The sequence below is a fragment of the Crocodylus siamensis genome, chromosome 2, assembly GCF_052110815.1.
Source record: "Crocodylus siamensis isolate JL-2025a chromosome 2, ASM5211081v1, whole genome shotgun sequence".
Lineage (NCBI taxonomy): Eukaryota > Metazoa > Chordata > Crocodylia > Crocodylidae > Crocodylus > Crocodylus siamensis.
Genome location: NC_143396.1, coordinates 87,002,821 through 87,019,292, shown reverse-complemented (window position 1 = coordinate 87,019,292; position 16,472 = coordinate 87,002,821). Strand labels below are relative to the sequence as shown.

The following is a 16,472-nucleotide window of genomic DNA, read 5'->3' as shown; positions in this document are numbered from 1 at the left end:
TTGCCTCATTAAGTAGACAGATTGTGTTTTGTTTTGTTTTTTCCTATTGAAGCTCTAATGTTACAAGTTTACTTATGGATAAAATAAACTTTAATTTACAGTTGTCTTATTAAGATTGGGAAATGTGCAAATGGTCATTGAATGTTTTACTGAACATATCTGAGACATTCACCATTTTAATGATCATAGATAAATGCCTGATTTGTTTTTTTTCTCTTCTTTCAGACTGATGTGTGAAACTGTGAGATATGAAAGGCATGAAGCAAATGAAGTTCTTTATTAGTAAGTTTTTCATTTTTCTCCTTCTGTGTACAGTTCAGAGAGCTAAACCATTCCAGAAAGCAGTAAGGGGTGTGTGTGTGTGGGGGGGGGGTATGGAATTACCATGGCTACGTACAGATGGTCACAAAGTCTGAGGTTGAATTGATTCAATCTTCACAGGTTAGTTTAAGCTATGTAGGTTGAACTGATAAACAAGTGAACAGACATTCGCTTTTGGTTCTGGAAATTTAGCCACATGCCTGTGGTGGCTTAGCCCAGAAGCCTGGGGGTGCTAGAGAACACCTCCTTGCTTAGCTGGAACAGGCAGCTTTGGCCAAGGCTACCCACCTACCCTGTGATGGGTGGGAGGTTGTGGGGGAGGTGCAAAGCATCCTGGGATACCAGGGGAATGAACTTGAATCTGGAGAGGATCTGGGACAGAAGTTCAGTAAACTAATTTAATCTAAATTAGTGAAGTCTGATACTACATCCATGCAAGCTTATCTTCAGATTTGCTGAAACCATTTTAAAGCAGTTTATGTGCATTGAACTACAGTTGTGTTACAGATTTGAACTGTTTTCTGATCACTTATACTGGTTTATATGCAGTTTCTGCCCCTAGCCCACATTTTATAGACACAAATGAGACACCTCTATTTCTTTATCAAGCAGTGCATCAGACTGTGGCCTTGAAACCAAGGCCTTGGCCTGTCTGATGCAGCAGCTCACCCTGGTATGCCACCTCCCCAGTGGCACACTGGGCAGACACAGGTGGCCAGAATCCTCTAAATCCTCCACCTGGACCTAGGCACATACCCACTCCCTGCCACCAGAGTGGCTACCCAAGGTCAGCTGACCTCTAACTTCCTATATAAACCTTTTGATTTGGAAGGGGAATTGTCCAGGCAACAAGGGTCAACCTTGTACCTAGCTGCTGCACCCTTTGCTTGTGCTGCTACTGACTGACAGATTCCTTGGATATCTGACCTTGTTCTCTACTTGGCCCTCTGGATACCTGACATGGCTCTGGCATTGGCTCCTGGATACCTTATCCAGCTAGCTTCTTGACTTCGTGCTCTGTACAACCCTCTGGATCCCTGACTTGGTTCCTCAGACAGATATCCTGGATTCTGATCTCCTGGCTTCTCCTGACCCCAGGAAAGACTGGCTGCCCACAGCCCAGCTTGACAAGTTGTCCAGACCACCACATGCAGCAAAGAGAGCTTGACATGGAGGCACACCCTACACTGGGGTTCTTGGACCAGCTCTGCCAGACCAGATCTTTGCTTCTCAAGTGCTAGAAGATCAGATCTAGCAGTTGTTGCAGAATCCGTTTCTCTGCTCCCAGGTTTACCAGCCCTATAGCAAGGCCTCCACAGGTCATCCTCCTGGCCTAGAACCCTGCTTACCCATCTCCTTACCAGAGAGGTATGATGGTGACTGGCTCTGTTTTTGTGGGTTTCTCTGTGCTGCATACTATTCGTAGCCCAACCCAAGATCTATTTCCGAGATTCATCAAGGTTAAGCCTAGTAGTTAGTCTTCTAACAGGAGATGCTTTGAAATGGACCACATGTTTGGTGTAGCACAAGAGTCTGGTTCTCCAAGATTGGGGGGCATTCCTCAAGGAATTCATGATCATGTTTGGAGAGCTTCAGGTTAGGATGGCAGAGTTTGCACTGCGCTCTGTCGGGGGAAGATTCTGTTACAGCTTATGCCTCATTCTTCCATTGCTGTGCAGCATACACTCAGTGAAATAAAGCAGTCCAACTCCACTATTTCTAATGGGGTCTGTGGAAGGAGATAAACTGGCTTGGGTGGAAACAGCCTCAGAATTTGATGCATTCTTGGACCTGGCTGTCCTGGGAATGCAGAGAGGAAAAGAAAGAAGCCTTGCCCACTCTAGGGCTCCAGTCTGCTCTAGTTGCTCCGAACCCCATGCCAGCAGGCAGGGGGCTCTAGCACTGCATACTAGAAGAATGGGAATACTGGCAGCAGCAGGAATGGTGCTGCAGTGTTGGGGCCCCAGGACACCAGAGAGGCGGCCAGGTAAATGAATGATTCTGGGCCTGGGGAAACGGACCTGCTCGGGGTTCACCAGTCCCCAAGGCATCCACAGCCCACGAAGTTTGTGGCAAACCCAGCCCATGAAATCCCCAACTACTGCTCTCTGCTCATCTCTGAGTCTGGGGGAAAAACTGCTCGTTCCCTGTGCTGCCCACTCTGCTGGACTCTGGAGTGACAGGTAACTTCATAGATGAGATGATGGCATGACTCTAACATGGTGGCGCATACCCAAAACAGTAAAGAGCAAAGATGGTTCACTCCTGGCTTCAGGGCCTGTGGAATGGAAGACCAACAGCAAGGTTCAGAACAGACTTGGAACTTTTCAAGAAAACTTACCCTTGTGGAACAGAAATATGAGATCCTGTATTGGCAGCTCCTGGCCATCTGTGTGGCTTTTAGGGAATGACACTTCCTTGAAGGAGCACGCCACAAGATGCAGGTTCCTCACAGACTACAAGAGTTTAGAACATTTCCAGCAGGTAAAATATCTTAGTTGGAGACAGCTGCACTGGGCACTTTAATCTGCCACTTAGATTTCCAAATCATGTACCAGCCTGTGTCCAGAAATGGAAAGGTTATCTCAGAAGACAGAATATGTCGCTGACCCTATGCAGGTGCCAGCAGAATGCAGCCCTATTCTGAGACCACAAAATGTCATCAGTGCCACATGACCCACAGGCTTGCTGACCCTGCTTCAAGCCACCACTTAAGAATTTCCCCCTGAGGAACAGGTTGCTCTTTCCCAACAGATCTGGATTCTGACTTCCTGGCTTCCACTGACCTTGTGTTGTCCCCCAGACCTGGCGCTTGGCATGACATGCTGTCAAAATATTACAGACTTAATTTGGTGTCTATGATAGAATGGATGGTTATTATTTTTTGTGGATGTGCTATGCACTTTGTATGTAAGCAGCGGAAGAAGAGAGTTGGTGGATATGCAATGTCATCTCCTCAGATTAAGCTGTCATCTGGTTGTATGTCCACTGAGTTAAAACAGTGGTGACTAACTTTTGCTACTAAAGGTGCCAGATCAACAAATCTAGCATGGCTAATAATTAGCCAGGGATATGAACTAATGTCACTTCAGATTTAGCGTAATGCCCTTAAGAACTATTCTTTTGTGTTCTAATTACAAATAAAATGGCTAACATCCAGTTTTTATTTAAAGTAGAGATCATAAAATATTATGTAAGGAATAATGCAGCCTTACAAATACAACTATGACACTTTGCCATTTTTTTGGATAATTAAAATATAATTGCATTTTTTAATGTCATGGCTCATCTACCCTTTGTCAAGATCATATTTGTGCTCAGGTTTCTTTACAGTTCTGCAAGACTTGGGTTAATGTCTAGTTTAACCAGTTTAGTGGTATATCTGGAAGATCCACTGTAAAAAGTTTGTAGATATTGATCTACTCTGTTAAATGAGGATGGTATAAGTTCAATTAGTTTGTACATACCAGTTTTATTAATGAAACTGTTGGTTAAATTTTTTGTTGTATCATGTACATACTTCTGTTCTAATAACTATCATTTATACTTTAAAACACAAAGTTCCACATATTCATTAGTGTTAGCAGTGAAAAGAATAGGTGTCATCCTTTTGTTTTTTATTTGAATTTTTCATGACCAAATAAACTGCTGTTCAAAATTAATATTCCTAATTTTTAAGGACTCAAATGACCTATTTGAGAAAAATATAAGATGCAAGCAGGGAATCCTGAAATCTGGGTTAATTTAAAGTGCCTTATGCCATTCCTTTGAATTGATTTCTTTTGTCAGTCCTTTCATGTGACTTCATCTTCACTTTGGTCTTCTGCCTGTCTTTTCTATTTATTCACTTTCTGACTTTTTGGTGCCTCATTAGGTATTACTGGCAATCTGGCAGTTTTTTGAGCTAGACAAAAGTACAAGCCATGTGTGCATTTTTCTGGCATTGAGAACTCTGCTTTTTTTAGGACCACTATTTAACTGGGTTTAATCCAAAACCAACATTGGAATTGCTTTTAATGGAATGTTAGCCACTTTAAAATCAGATGACAAACAATAGGTCTCTTTGAATTGGAGGGTGTTTTAATATATAGTGAGGTCATATGCATCTGGAAGAAAAGTCTTATAAAATTTACAGTTTTACAGTTTCTTCTAATACTTTATTTTAAAACTAATATTCAGTATATTTATACTTTATTTATAGAAGGAGCTCTGCACTGAAAATTGCTGGAATGTCATTCCTAATTGTGTGTGCTATATTGCCTTTTGTGTTTTTCTTAAACCTGGCATAGGCAAGAGACATACTGAGTTTTTAATGGCAACTTTTTAATTTATAGATATATTCATGAGTTGCAGTGTATTTCAAGAAGTATAGGTAGTAGAATATAGAGATTTTTCATTTTTACGTCATTAGTTTGAACCCACTCTGTGTCAGCAGTGAAGCAAGGTTCTTTGACCGTTACGATGTAGGAGACATCAAAATTTTTTTTGTTGGTTATTCCTAAACAATGCAGCTGGAAGCTCTTATTCCTTGGAAGAGCCCAAGGATTTAAATGGATATTAAGACTGAACTTCAGCTTAGAAACTACCTGTTCTGGTCCATATGTTGAGGGCATCAGATTTTAGTGCTCTTAGCATGTTAGTCTTACACAAGCACCACAGTTCACATTAAGAAAAGGCTGAAAATGATTGCAACTATGAACGTTAAAATGGCTTCTCCTGGGCATAAATTTAATGCAACTTCCCAATGTTCATATATTTTGATTTCTCTGTATATTAATATGCAAACCGGTGTACCAGTTAAGTGCAGTGAGCTATCCAAAAAAAAAACATGTATTCCTTGTGTTGCATTTCTCTGTGCTAAGGTACCATTTAGTTTGTATCTCTTCCCATTCAGAAACTCGCGTTCTCAACTAAACATGGATTCATGCACTTAATGCAACATCAAACAGAATTATCCATGATGTTCTGTACATTTTTTCTTTGTCCCAAAACAAATAAGCTGTTACTATTCGTAATACCTATATAAATCTTTAATTTATTTAAAATGGCCGAAAGGGAAAAATTGAGCCTGTTGTTTAAAATTGACTTAACTCATCTGCATTTACTATCAGCGGGTGTACATCTGTGACAAATTCTCAAACCCTAGGGCCGTCTCATTGTTTAACATGAAAACTGGGTTATTAAAAGTGGCAGTTCAGCTCCAGTTACTCTTCATTTGCCAATCATATCTACTGCTTCTATTTGATGTGAAGTCAGTGATGAAAGGGCTAAAATCCTTCAGGGTAAAAATTCAGGTTTTCCTGACATGCCAGTATCTAACTTTTATTTCCTACATCACAAGGCACCCCAACTTTAAGGTCTGTCTCTCTTTTCCCTCCTCCCATTCCCTCTCCAGTTACTAAGCATTCTGTCAAAGTGCAATCTTAAAATATCCTTGTTCCTCACATCTACATTATATAGACCTTTGGCATTCCAATACAGATAGTTTGGTCAGCATTCTTATTATAAGCTTAGCTGTTAATAAGTTGCAATTTAATTTGTGCCAGTATAACCCTTTTAATCCTTGACAGCTAAAATTGCATTTTATTGATTACACAAAATTCAGTGTTTTCAGCCATACTTGGCAAGATGGCAAAACTTTGTGAACTACAAAAACTTTTTTAATACATATTTTTCTGAATAAATAATTTAAACAATTACTTCTACAACCCTAGATGAAATCTTTATACAGTATAGTGTGCGACTGTTGTTCAGTACTTTTATATACCTTAAAGTAAATGTTTGGAGTGAGCAGGGCATAAGTTGTACTTAATTATTGATGAAATATTTATTATTACTAGAATTTTAAAGCATAGTCCTCAAAGTCTAATAGTTATAACAGCTGAAATTCTGAGGAATGAAATCTCATGTCTGTATAATTACCATTTTTTGTGTATGTGTTTTCTCCTCTGTGCAGACTTGGGAGGCAGCTGTCTTGTATCTCTTTATGTGTGGATACCAATTTAACCAAACAAAAAGGTACTGAGTAGAGAAAGTGTAGGGCAGTAAGATATGGCTGGCTTATTACTAGCTGATTGCTCCAAAATGCAGCTGCTACCAAAAATAACAGAACTGTAGAAACTAAGGCTGGAAGGAACCTCAGAAAGTCATTTAGTCCAACCCCCTTCTTAGGGTAGGTTGATCCCCATCTAAACCATTCCAACCAAGTGTTTGTCTAACCTGCTGTTAAAACACCCAAGGATAGAGATTCTACAACCCTTAGCCTGTCCCAGTGCTTAACCAAATTTCCCTTGCCACAATTTAAGACCATTCCTCTATATCTTGTTCCCTGTGGCCACAGAATTGGGTTACCTCCTCTTTTTTTTTTTTTATAACCATCTGGTTCTAATAGGGGGTAGAATCTCATAACTTTCCCCTGCCCCGCCTCTCCCCATAGTCTTTAATCTTAGTTCTTTCAGCCTTTCTTCATAAGCTTTTTTCTAGGCCTTTAATAACCTTTGGACTTTGATTTAGAGGCCTGGGACACATGACTTTAAAAGACAAAGAGTATTGTGATATTGGGTGCGTCGTTTCTGGAGGATTTTCACAACTCCATGAGAGAGGTGGTGTTTGAGAGAAGAAAATACCTACCAATCTTCCTCCTCATTTGTGGGACTGTGCAGTACCCATAACAAAGTCAAGTTGAAATTTAAGACTTAACATAGTGTTAACATTATTTATACATAATGTTTTGGAGTGTATATTAAAAATGCTTTGAAAAGCTGTTTAAGAATACAGATTGTAGGTGTGAGGAAATTTTGCTTCACCAGTTTGCTGGAGTTCTTTGAGCGTGTTAATAAGCACATAGACAGTAGAGATCCAGTTGACATAATATATTTTGGGCTTTCAAAATGGTTTCAACAAGGTCTCTCACCAAAGGCTTTTAACAACACCAAGTTCCCATTGGATTGGAGGGAGGGTTTTTTTTTTTTTTTTTGTGGATCATCTGGAGCTGGTTAAAAGATGGGAAGCAAAAGCTTGTAGGGCTAAATAGTCATTTTTCAGAATAGAACAAGGTCAAATGTGGGGTCGTACAGGGATCTGTGCTATGCTCTCAATATTGTTAAACATATTCATTGATAAAAGTGGAAGTGTGGGTGCATGGTGCTAGCTCTAAATGTGTAGTGTATGCCAAATTATTCTGGGGTGTCAAATGCTAAGGTGTAAAGGAGTCCAGCAGGCAAAAAATGGCAGATGAACCTGAGTGTCAACAAGAGCCAGGTAATACACATGAGAGAGAAAATAACTTTAACTATACCTACACAGTACTGGATTCTGAATTAGCTGTTAGAACTCAGGAAAGAGTCCTTGGAGTCATTATAGTTAGCTCTTTAAAAATGATAGCTCAGTGTGTAGCAGCAACCAAGAAAGACAATAAATATTGGGCATTATTAAGAAGGGAATTGAAAACAAAATGGATACCATCATTATACCATTATTACAAATCCATGATGGATCCATATCTTGAATGGTATTAGAAATGTACACAGTAATCTCAAGAAGGATATAGTAGAATTGGAAAAGGTACGAAGAAGGGCAAACAAAATGATCAGTGGCATGGAGCTGTTGCAATACCAGGAGACATGAAAGAGGCTAGAAGTCTTTTATGTAACATATAGTTAAGTTGTGGAATTCTTTGCCACAGGAGGTATGTGGCAGGATGACCTCTAGGGATGCCGTGACCTCCCCCAGTGCCCTACCTACCCATGCCAGCTCGGGTCTTGACTGCACCCTCTATCTCGCCCGCCACATCTTTGATCTTATATTATTCATGGGAGGCTGCCTTCCTGCCCACTGTGGCATGGTGCCCGCCTTACTATGCCAGGACTCTACACCCTATACTCACCCTCTCCCGGGACTACTCTATATGCATGCCCCCTCCTGGGGCCTCCTTCCTATGCTTGCCCTCTCCTGGAGCCTTGAGCAGGCCCTGGGAAGGGGCACAGATAATGAGCAACATCTACACTCTCTCCTGGGCCTTTCACCCATAGACAGTGCCCCACTGGGGCCCTTGCTTGTGCTTCCCCACCCGCACTGGTGCCCTTGCTTGTGCTTCCCCACCTGCACTGGGGCCCTTCCCAAAATTGGGGCTCAGGCGGCCTTAGCCTTACCTGGCCCCCAGACCCATCTTCCTGGGCCTATGCCCCACCAGGCCTGTCCCACTAGTTGCCCACACTGGGGTCAGGACACCCCACAACACAGTGCCCCTGCAGCACTAGAAACCCCCCTTCTACTGGGGAGTTCCCCTTGAGGCTGCCTCAACCCCTACAGCCTTGCCTGATCCTCTGGTCTTAACAATAACTGAACCCAAAATCTCCCCTTCCTGGGTTACAATATAACTTCCAAGCACAACCAAAATCTCCCCCTCTGGGATTCCAACATAAGTTCCAAGCAAACCTGGCTCCCTCTCACATCTCCTCATCAGGGTTTCTTCTACCCAGTGCTGCCAAGCAGTTGCTCACCAGCTACCCGGCTTCTCTAATATTCTACTCAGCTTGCTTTCACAAAGCTCCCTCTTTCTCCTAGGCTGCCAGCAGGGGAACTGCCCTCTGGCCTCCTCCTTCTCTGTTTATAAAGACCAGGCCCTGCCCCCTGGCGATCAGCTGACCCAATTAGTCGTCATAACAACTCCCACCTGCTGCCCTGGTGAGTGGCAGCTGAGCCCCTTTTACTACCATTCAAGCTCTCAGTAACAGGCACCCTAGTGTCCTGCTGCCTCTAGTTACTATTATTCCTACTATCAGTAGCAGGCCTAGTGTCCTGCTACAAGGTGGTACAGGTAGATTGCATCACCAGGTTCAAAAAAGAACTAAAATTCATGAGTGATTAGATTTTTAAATAGTGGTTGAACAGAATGGTTGAAGATGTTTCCTCTGGCTTTTCTAAACCAATAATGGTGGGTGTTAGGAAGGGTAATGAATAGGGTATAGATCACTCTTGAAATATCCAATTCAGTGCTCTCTCTCTAAAGCATGCACCCCTGTCTCTATTGGAGACACGGCAGTGGGCTAAATTAGGGGTGGGCAATTATTTGGGCCCAAGGGCTACATAGGGAATTTTGATGAACTGCCACAGGCCAGGTCAGCACCTCCGCCCTTGCCCCGCACAACTCACCAAAACTCCCTGTGGGGCTTTGGGTGGATTTGGAGCGGCATTTGGGAGTGGGACAGGTGTGATCTGCTCCCTGCATGCCCTGCCCTTTGAGGGGGGCTGGTGAGGGGTGAATGGGCATGTGTGGAGGGGGCATGTGCATGTTTGGGGGGCAGGCCACATGCAGCTGCCCCAGTAGTGCTCCACATGGGTCCAAGCCCCACCTGGGGGTAGCCCATGCCGTGCTCCCACCCATAACCACTGGCCCCCGGCCAGTGCACAATTTCTGGCGGGGCTTTTCCCAGAGCAGCTGTATGTGGCCAGGCTCGCATTGCCACCAAGAGGTGAGGGGTGCACAGCAGCACCCAGCTAGGTGCAACCACCAGAAGCTGTGTGTGGCATATGCTTCCTATGCCTCCAACTGTGGCTGCTGCTTCTGCTGCACTGCTCTGGGCAAGCAAAGCTGGGGAGGCAGCTTCAGCTCGGTGGTTCCTGCCTAATGCATGGAGCTTTGGCTCCAGTGTCTGGCTGCCCTCCACCTGCTCTACCTGGCTGTAGGTGGCTTCTCATAATGTTGGGTGGGTGGAGCCAGTGGAAAGCAACCAGGAGCTAGAGCCAGAGCTCTGTGCACTGGGCAGGAGCCACCTGGCTGAAGCTTCTTGCCTGCCAAGAGCAGCAGCCACAGATGGAGGCAAGCAGGGGAACATAACAGCCCCACTAGCCTAGATCTGGCCAGCATGCAGCTCTTAGTGAGGCTGTTCTCACTGTGGCTGCAGCTGCCCTGGTGTTGGTGTGCTTCCCCTGCCTCTAGTTCCTCCTCCCACTCCTGTTCTACTCCAGGTGGGCAGGCAGTAGGAAGATTCAGCCTTGTGGTTCCTGCTGGAGGTGAGGGGAGCATAGGAGCACCTGGCTGGATGCAGCGACACTTGAAACAACTGTGCCAGAAGCTTTGTGCTGCCTGGGGCCCAGGTCAGTGGGAGCATGGCGTAGGCTGCCCCAGCAGGAATGGGTGGGGCTCTGCCCCATGTGGAGCTCTGCCCCATGTGGGGCTGCCCTGAGTTGGATGGACCATTGTTCTGATTTTTTTTAATTTTTTTTATAGCACATCTTACAGTCTTTCTTGCTTTTCAAATAGCTGTTTTATTTTGGTCCTGGGTCTGCTTAGTATCAAGATTTTGCCTAGGGACTTGCAGGCACAGCTTCATCTGCTGGCTTCCTTGTTCCCCCCTTTCCCTGCTATCACTACTCATTGCTTACGCAGAGATCCCTTCCTCCTCTCCCACAGCACAGACTGTAGTCAGCATGTGGTATGCTAACTAATGCTGTGTAAGGCAGATAGGACAGTGTCCACTTAAGCCTTTTTGGAAGTAATCAACAGCTCAGATGGTAATGTCCCTGCATTCCTTCCTTTGGAAAAGGCAGACAAGGTTCTTTGGGTAAATCTGATATCTTTTATTAGACCAAGTAAATAATTGGGGAAAAAATGTCTTAGCAAGCTTTTGGGTTTAAAAAACCTGCGTCAGGCTGAGGAAGCATCCGTAGTTAGTGTGTGCTCTTCCTGGATGGAATGAATAGTAAAGAAGTCAGAGGCTGGCATGCATTTTCCTTTGGAAAAAACTGTTTAAGAACTTGTAATGAGCAGGCTTTGTTTTCTTGGGGTGTCAAATGCTGATAACAGAACTGATAAATGCCATATCACGCCCCCCTCAGCCATGCCCACCTCAGCTTAGCTCTGTGGAAGGGAAGGGAGGGCTGCTTTAGCCCCCTTTGGCTTCTAACCTGAGCTTGATTTACTGCAGTATCATGTGCCTGAATGTTTGGGATGTCTGTCTGGTTACAAAACTGATTTATCCTAGCCAGGTTAGGCTAACCTGCAAAGATTTGTATCCATCCAGGCTTAGGCTTCACCAGTTTGCTGGAGTTCTGTCCCTACTGCTCATGTACAAGAAGCAGCAAGAAACAGGATTTTTTAGAGAGCTTTTGGGGATAGGAGAGGAGAGCCCATTTTACTTCTCTAAGTAATTCTTAGGGCCCTGGATTAAAAACAACATGCAAGTAACCAGGAGGGCAGAGGCAACAACTCCAGGAGCAGGATGCTGCTTTAAATTACATCTTTAGCTTTGGTAGTGTTGTGATGATGTTGTAACCATAAAGGGCCAGGAAAAATGTCCCCAGGCAAAGCTTCATAGTACCCTCAAGAGACCTGAGGAAGGGTATTGTGGTTCATGGATGTTGCTCCTCACTATGCAGTTGGACCAACTATACAATTGGTCCGGTAAAAGAACACCCACAAAAATCCTTGCCCCTCATGTCTTTATATTTGTATATAGTCTGACCTAATTGTGTAGTGGGTTCCAGGATGGGTGTGGGGCATAAAAAAGATTTGTATTTGGACTCTCTTGTTTGGGTAATTAACTCCTTGGTTAAATAGCAACTCATCCTCACATTGAAACGCATATTTTGGCTTGCATATAAAGTTCCAAAAACGTTATGCTATGTATAATCAGGAGTGTTATGATGGTTGCATGTGTTTAAATAAAGTACACTGAGTGTGTGGCTTATTAAATATTAGTCATATAATGCTTTTTTACATTAAAAAAACTTAAATCTTTTCAAACTGCTACACTTTTACAAACCTGTGAAAATGCTTTTAGATAGGGGAAGGGGTGGGAATATGTGGGAGATGAGTCAAAGTTTTCACACTGGATATTTTTGGCTTCCACTGTAATCATTTTCTCTTCTGTTCGTTAACATTTTACTCTCTACTCAAAGAGGCTTTGGAAATATTTCAGCATTTATTGTCCTCGCTGTTCACTGAACAGCTTTGATTTCATAGGATTCTAGTGACAGATTTTTTTTCTTAATTCCTGTATTTCTAAGGGCACAGAGGAGACATTTTGAAAATGCTTAAAATCCTTCCGAATAAACAATAAACTTGGTGCTAACACTGTTTGAAGCTTCTGTCTGGATCAGCATACTAATTTTCAGATAGACTTCTTTAGGCAATATGTATTTATTCTCCTTGTGCTTTCATAGGCGTCTATGAAAGTCATCCAGGAGGATATTTAATAATGCAAAGAGTTGATGCAGCAGGGCTGGTCTGTTGCTTTTTTCACTCTCCCTGAAGGTGTGTTATACCTTCTGATAGTTAGGCAGTTGGCAAGTTGTATTGGGATACTGCCAAATCTGCACTGCAGTAAATCAGGATTTCTTGTTTATATATTTTACAATGAAGGTATCTTCTATGGGGAGCTTCTTAGCTTATAACTACCACAGGACAGATGCATTCAAGGACTTGGCAGTTGATGCTACTTTAGATAAAAGTTATTGAATCAAGACTTCTTAATAGGCTAAACAATTCATTGATAATAACATTGGTTGGCATTGAACAGAGAGTTCCAATTTCTACCAGTATTTGTAAATTTTTATTTGCCATGCTTAGTGAACCTTTTGTCAAGCTGTAATAAAGTAAACTAAGATTTTTGTAAGATTTTAGGTTACAGTGTCTCATCGTAAATCTTTGACTGAAGAGAGCCATTTTTATTGTTGCAATAATTCTGGCAATAGAAGAGTTTTTGAGAGGATAGTGCCTGGTTGTAGACTTAAGAGCATAGTTGCATGTGTAATGTCCACAAAATAGTTTGGATGCCGGATCATGTCACACCACTTCTTCATTTTTTCTTCCTGTAATTTAGAGTGCTGGGTGTTTTTGTTTTTAATCAGTCTTCTGCTTTTTCTTACTGAATTTAAATATCAAGTGTCTGCAAGATTATGTTGCTTATGCAGCAAACAGCTTTATCATTATCTGCGGTCCATATAAGATGCTATGAAAATTCTTATTTGCTGTGTATTGGGCAGATTTACACGTTTCCATATGGCAAAATTGCTACGGCATCATGCTTTAGTACTTCCAAAAGGAAATACTAAAGCATGGCACAGTATGAGCGGTTACTGCACCATGCATACAGCACATGGTTAAGTTTTGCCAGTAGATGCATATGATCACTACATCGCTATAGCGCATGTACAGTGATGTGTAGATGTGCCTGTTGAATATTATTATGCAAACTGGTTTTAGTTGTTTTTATAAAATGCTGAAAGGACCTACTCTGTACAGACAGAAATATGCATTATGTGAGTGCTACAGTGTTGTGTTAAACTACCTTCTACTACTGGAAATGGACAAAAGTACAGATAACGTCTTTCAAAGAAAGATTCATATGAATGTAAATGGAGGACTGTACAAAGAAATTGTTTCCTAAATTCATGGCTTTGTGTTCTATATTATCTCTGCTAATATCTCTAGTTCCCATTTGCTTTTCAGCAAGGACTCACAGCTGTGGGCATAAGTTTAAAAACCCTAGTGGTAGCTAGGAACGTACTGTCTTTGACAGATATCATATTTGTCTCAGGAGAAGGTGTTTTCTCCTAGGACAAAGTGCACTTGTTCAGATGTCCATTTCTGTTGTTCCAGAATAAACATTAAAATGGTTTATGTATGGGACAAGAAGTGCTAAGCTTGACCTGGGACATTGCGAAGTGAGTCTGAATGGTTGTCCTGAGATTGCATCATTGAATTAGTGGCAGAAAAGCTGCAGTTCATTCAGTCATTCACTAAACCCAATTGGAAGGGTGATATGTATACACATCAATCCCAGGGTTTCTGTGTTTCAGGATAAACACAGGCATAACTTGTTTGGAAACAGATTCAACATCTGTTCCCAGCCATTGTTAATTGAACTTTCTGTTTCACTTACAAGCAGGCCATCTGATATTTTTATGCTTCTTATTTGGAAAGGGAAGTGAAGAGAGACGCAGCTTAATTCTTCTGATGGCACTTATTTTTCAAGTTAAAAAAATTCTCAAGTTGGGTATTGGGAAATTTTGTATAGCTGATTTGGTGTCATCAGCTTTAGACTTTCTACGTAACATGATAGTAACTGCTAATATAAACAGAGGAATGCCTAGAAGTGCTTCTCTGCACCAGTGGTCAGCAACTCTTAACAGTCTGTGGACCAAAACAACTTGGCTCCAGTCCAGTGCGAGCCGGGTGGAAGGTTTTCCCTGCATCCATGCTGAAGCTAGGCAGCTGGGAGCTGTGCCTATGCCACTGCCACTTCTTGCAGTCTCTGGGCAGGGTGTATGCAAGAAAATATGGTATTTTGACCTAGGCTTTTGTAGGTCTTTACATGATTAATAAAAGAGATTAAGAACATGAAAGATCACAAGTGGAAGGGATTTCTCTCAGAGGGCAAATTGGTATGTTTTGCCTCCTTTGTGAAATTGGCTGGTCTGGTACCCACAGAGAAAATCAACATTTCAGTAGCTCTCTACTGAGAAGTGGTACTAATATTTATAATCCAAACAGTGAATATATGGAACCACTTTGCTTACTTGGTCTTGATTAGACTTGAGTGTGTCTATACTGCAGTCAAAGGTGTGACTGCAGCTTGAGCAGGTGCACTCAGATTGCTGTCTGCATAGCTAGGGCAGCAGTGAGGAGACTAGCTATCTGAATGCTTATATGTGATTCCAGGTAAGTTTTCTAGCTTCTGCTGCCACGGTTATACTCTTGCTGAGACAGACCCTATGTCTGTGATCCTTACATTTCATCATTCCAGTGAAATTGATATTTCATGTATATAAAGGTAAGCGTTTGCTTAAGTGTTAACAGATTCAGTTAGAAGTGTCTTGTTTTCACTTCTAAGCTCACTTTATCCTTAATTTGTTGTTTTAGGGATTGTTGTAAATGTGCCTTTTTTCAGGGTATGTCTATATATGGCCCTGTATTAAAAAAGGAAAAATGAAATTTCAGGCCATGATCAGAGAAGTGTTTCTAGCATGGACATAAGTAACTTTGTTTCATATACAACAGGATATAATAAAATACATGTTTTCTATAACTTCTCTTGTAACTAATATTATTTAGCACCATGTAGCATCTAGAACTTTGATGGCTGAGGCTTGGCCATCACTTTGAAGAAGTACATTAGTCTGGCTAAGAAGTAATATCTAGTGTCCTGGTTATACCCCAGAAGGAATGAGAACTTAAAGGAAGACTTATCTAAACCATCCAACAGATGGTGCTAACATGTTTTCTGTGGGGCATTATCAGGATATCTGGGTTTGTTGGCCTATTTTATAAGAAAATGTGCATGAGAACTGTGAATCTTGCTGGCTTTTTATTAAAAGTTAAGAAGTAAATAATCAAAGGAAATAGAGCAGAAAGCAACCTTTAGAGATATCTAGTCCATCCCTCTGTATCATGACAGGATAAATATCTCTAAACCATTTCTAACGGAGGTTTACCTAACTTGCTCAACACCTGAAAGGATGGAAATTCCAGTGGTGTTCTCTTTCAGTGCTTTACTAGAGGGTTTTTTCCTTTATGTCTAATTTAAATTGTCCTTGTTACAGTTGTCCAATCCCCAGTGGACATAGAGAATAGTTTTAAAAATCTTCTTCCTTGCTGTAATCTTACATATTTGAAGGCTCTCTTCCAAACTTCTGTTCCTTTTTGTTTCTTTCCTTTGTACTCCCCTCAGTTGGTCCTTGCCTTTCTTGAAGGATGGTGACTAATACTAGATATGGTACTTCAACTGAGGCCTTACCAGTGCTGAGCAAAGGTAGAGTGGTTAAGTGACATTTCTGCTCAAATATTCAGTATAGTATTCAACTTTTATTGGTAACAGTGTGACATTTGTTGATTCATGTTCAATTTTGTGTTCTGTTGCCCAGATCCTTTTCTGTAGACTACTAGCTGGCCAGATATCTCTCCTTTTTGTATTTGTGTACTTGATTAGTACTTTGCAATTATCCTTATTGCATTTCATCATTTCACATCTTTTCTCTAGTTTGTACTTCACATTGTAATAGTCTTGAAAGCCCCTTCCAGTTTGGCATCATGTTCTATTCCATCATTCTAGTCATTAATGAAAATACTGAATACTTAACAGACACTTTTGAAGGGATAGTGTGGAGACAGAGAATAGGAACAGCTCGGCCTTGGGAGTTGTATAGAA

General features: G+C 41.9%; 1 protein-coding gene across 10 annotated transcripts in view; it reads left to right on the top strand.

Moving 5' to 3' along the window:
- RAPGEF2 (Rap guanine nucleotide exchange factor 2) overlaps positions 1-16,472 on the top strand; it is a 309,133-nt gene that overhangs the window by 114,825 nt on the left and 177,836 nt on the right. For all 10 annotated transcript variants that reach the window (XM_090036273.1, XM_090036269.1, XM_090036271.1 and 7 more), the window contains exon 3: positions 226-282. In XM_090036273.1, the coding sequence (XP_089892399.1) occupies positions 226-282 (57 nt within the window). The remainder of the gene's footprint in view (positions 1-225; positions 283-16,472) is intronic.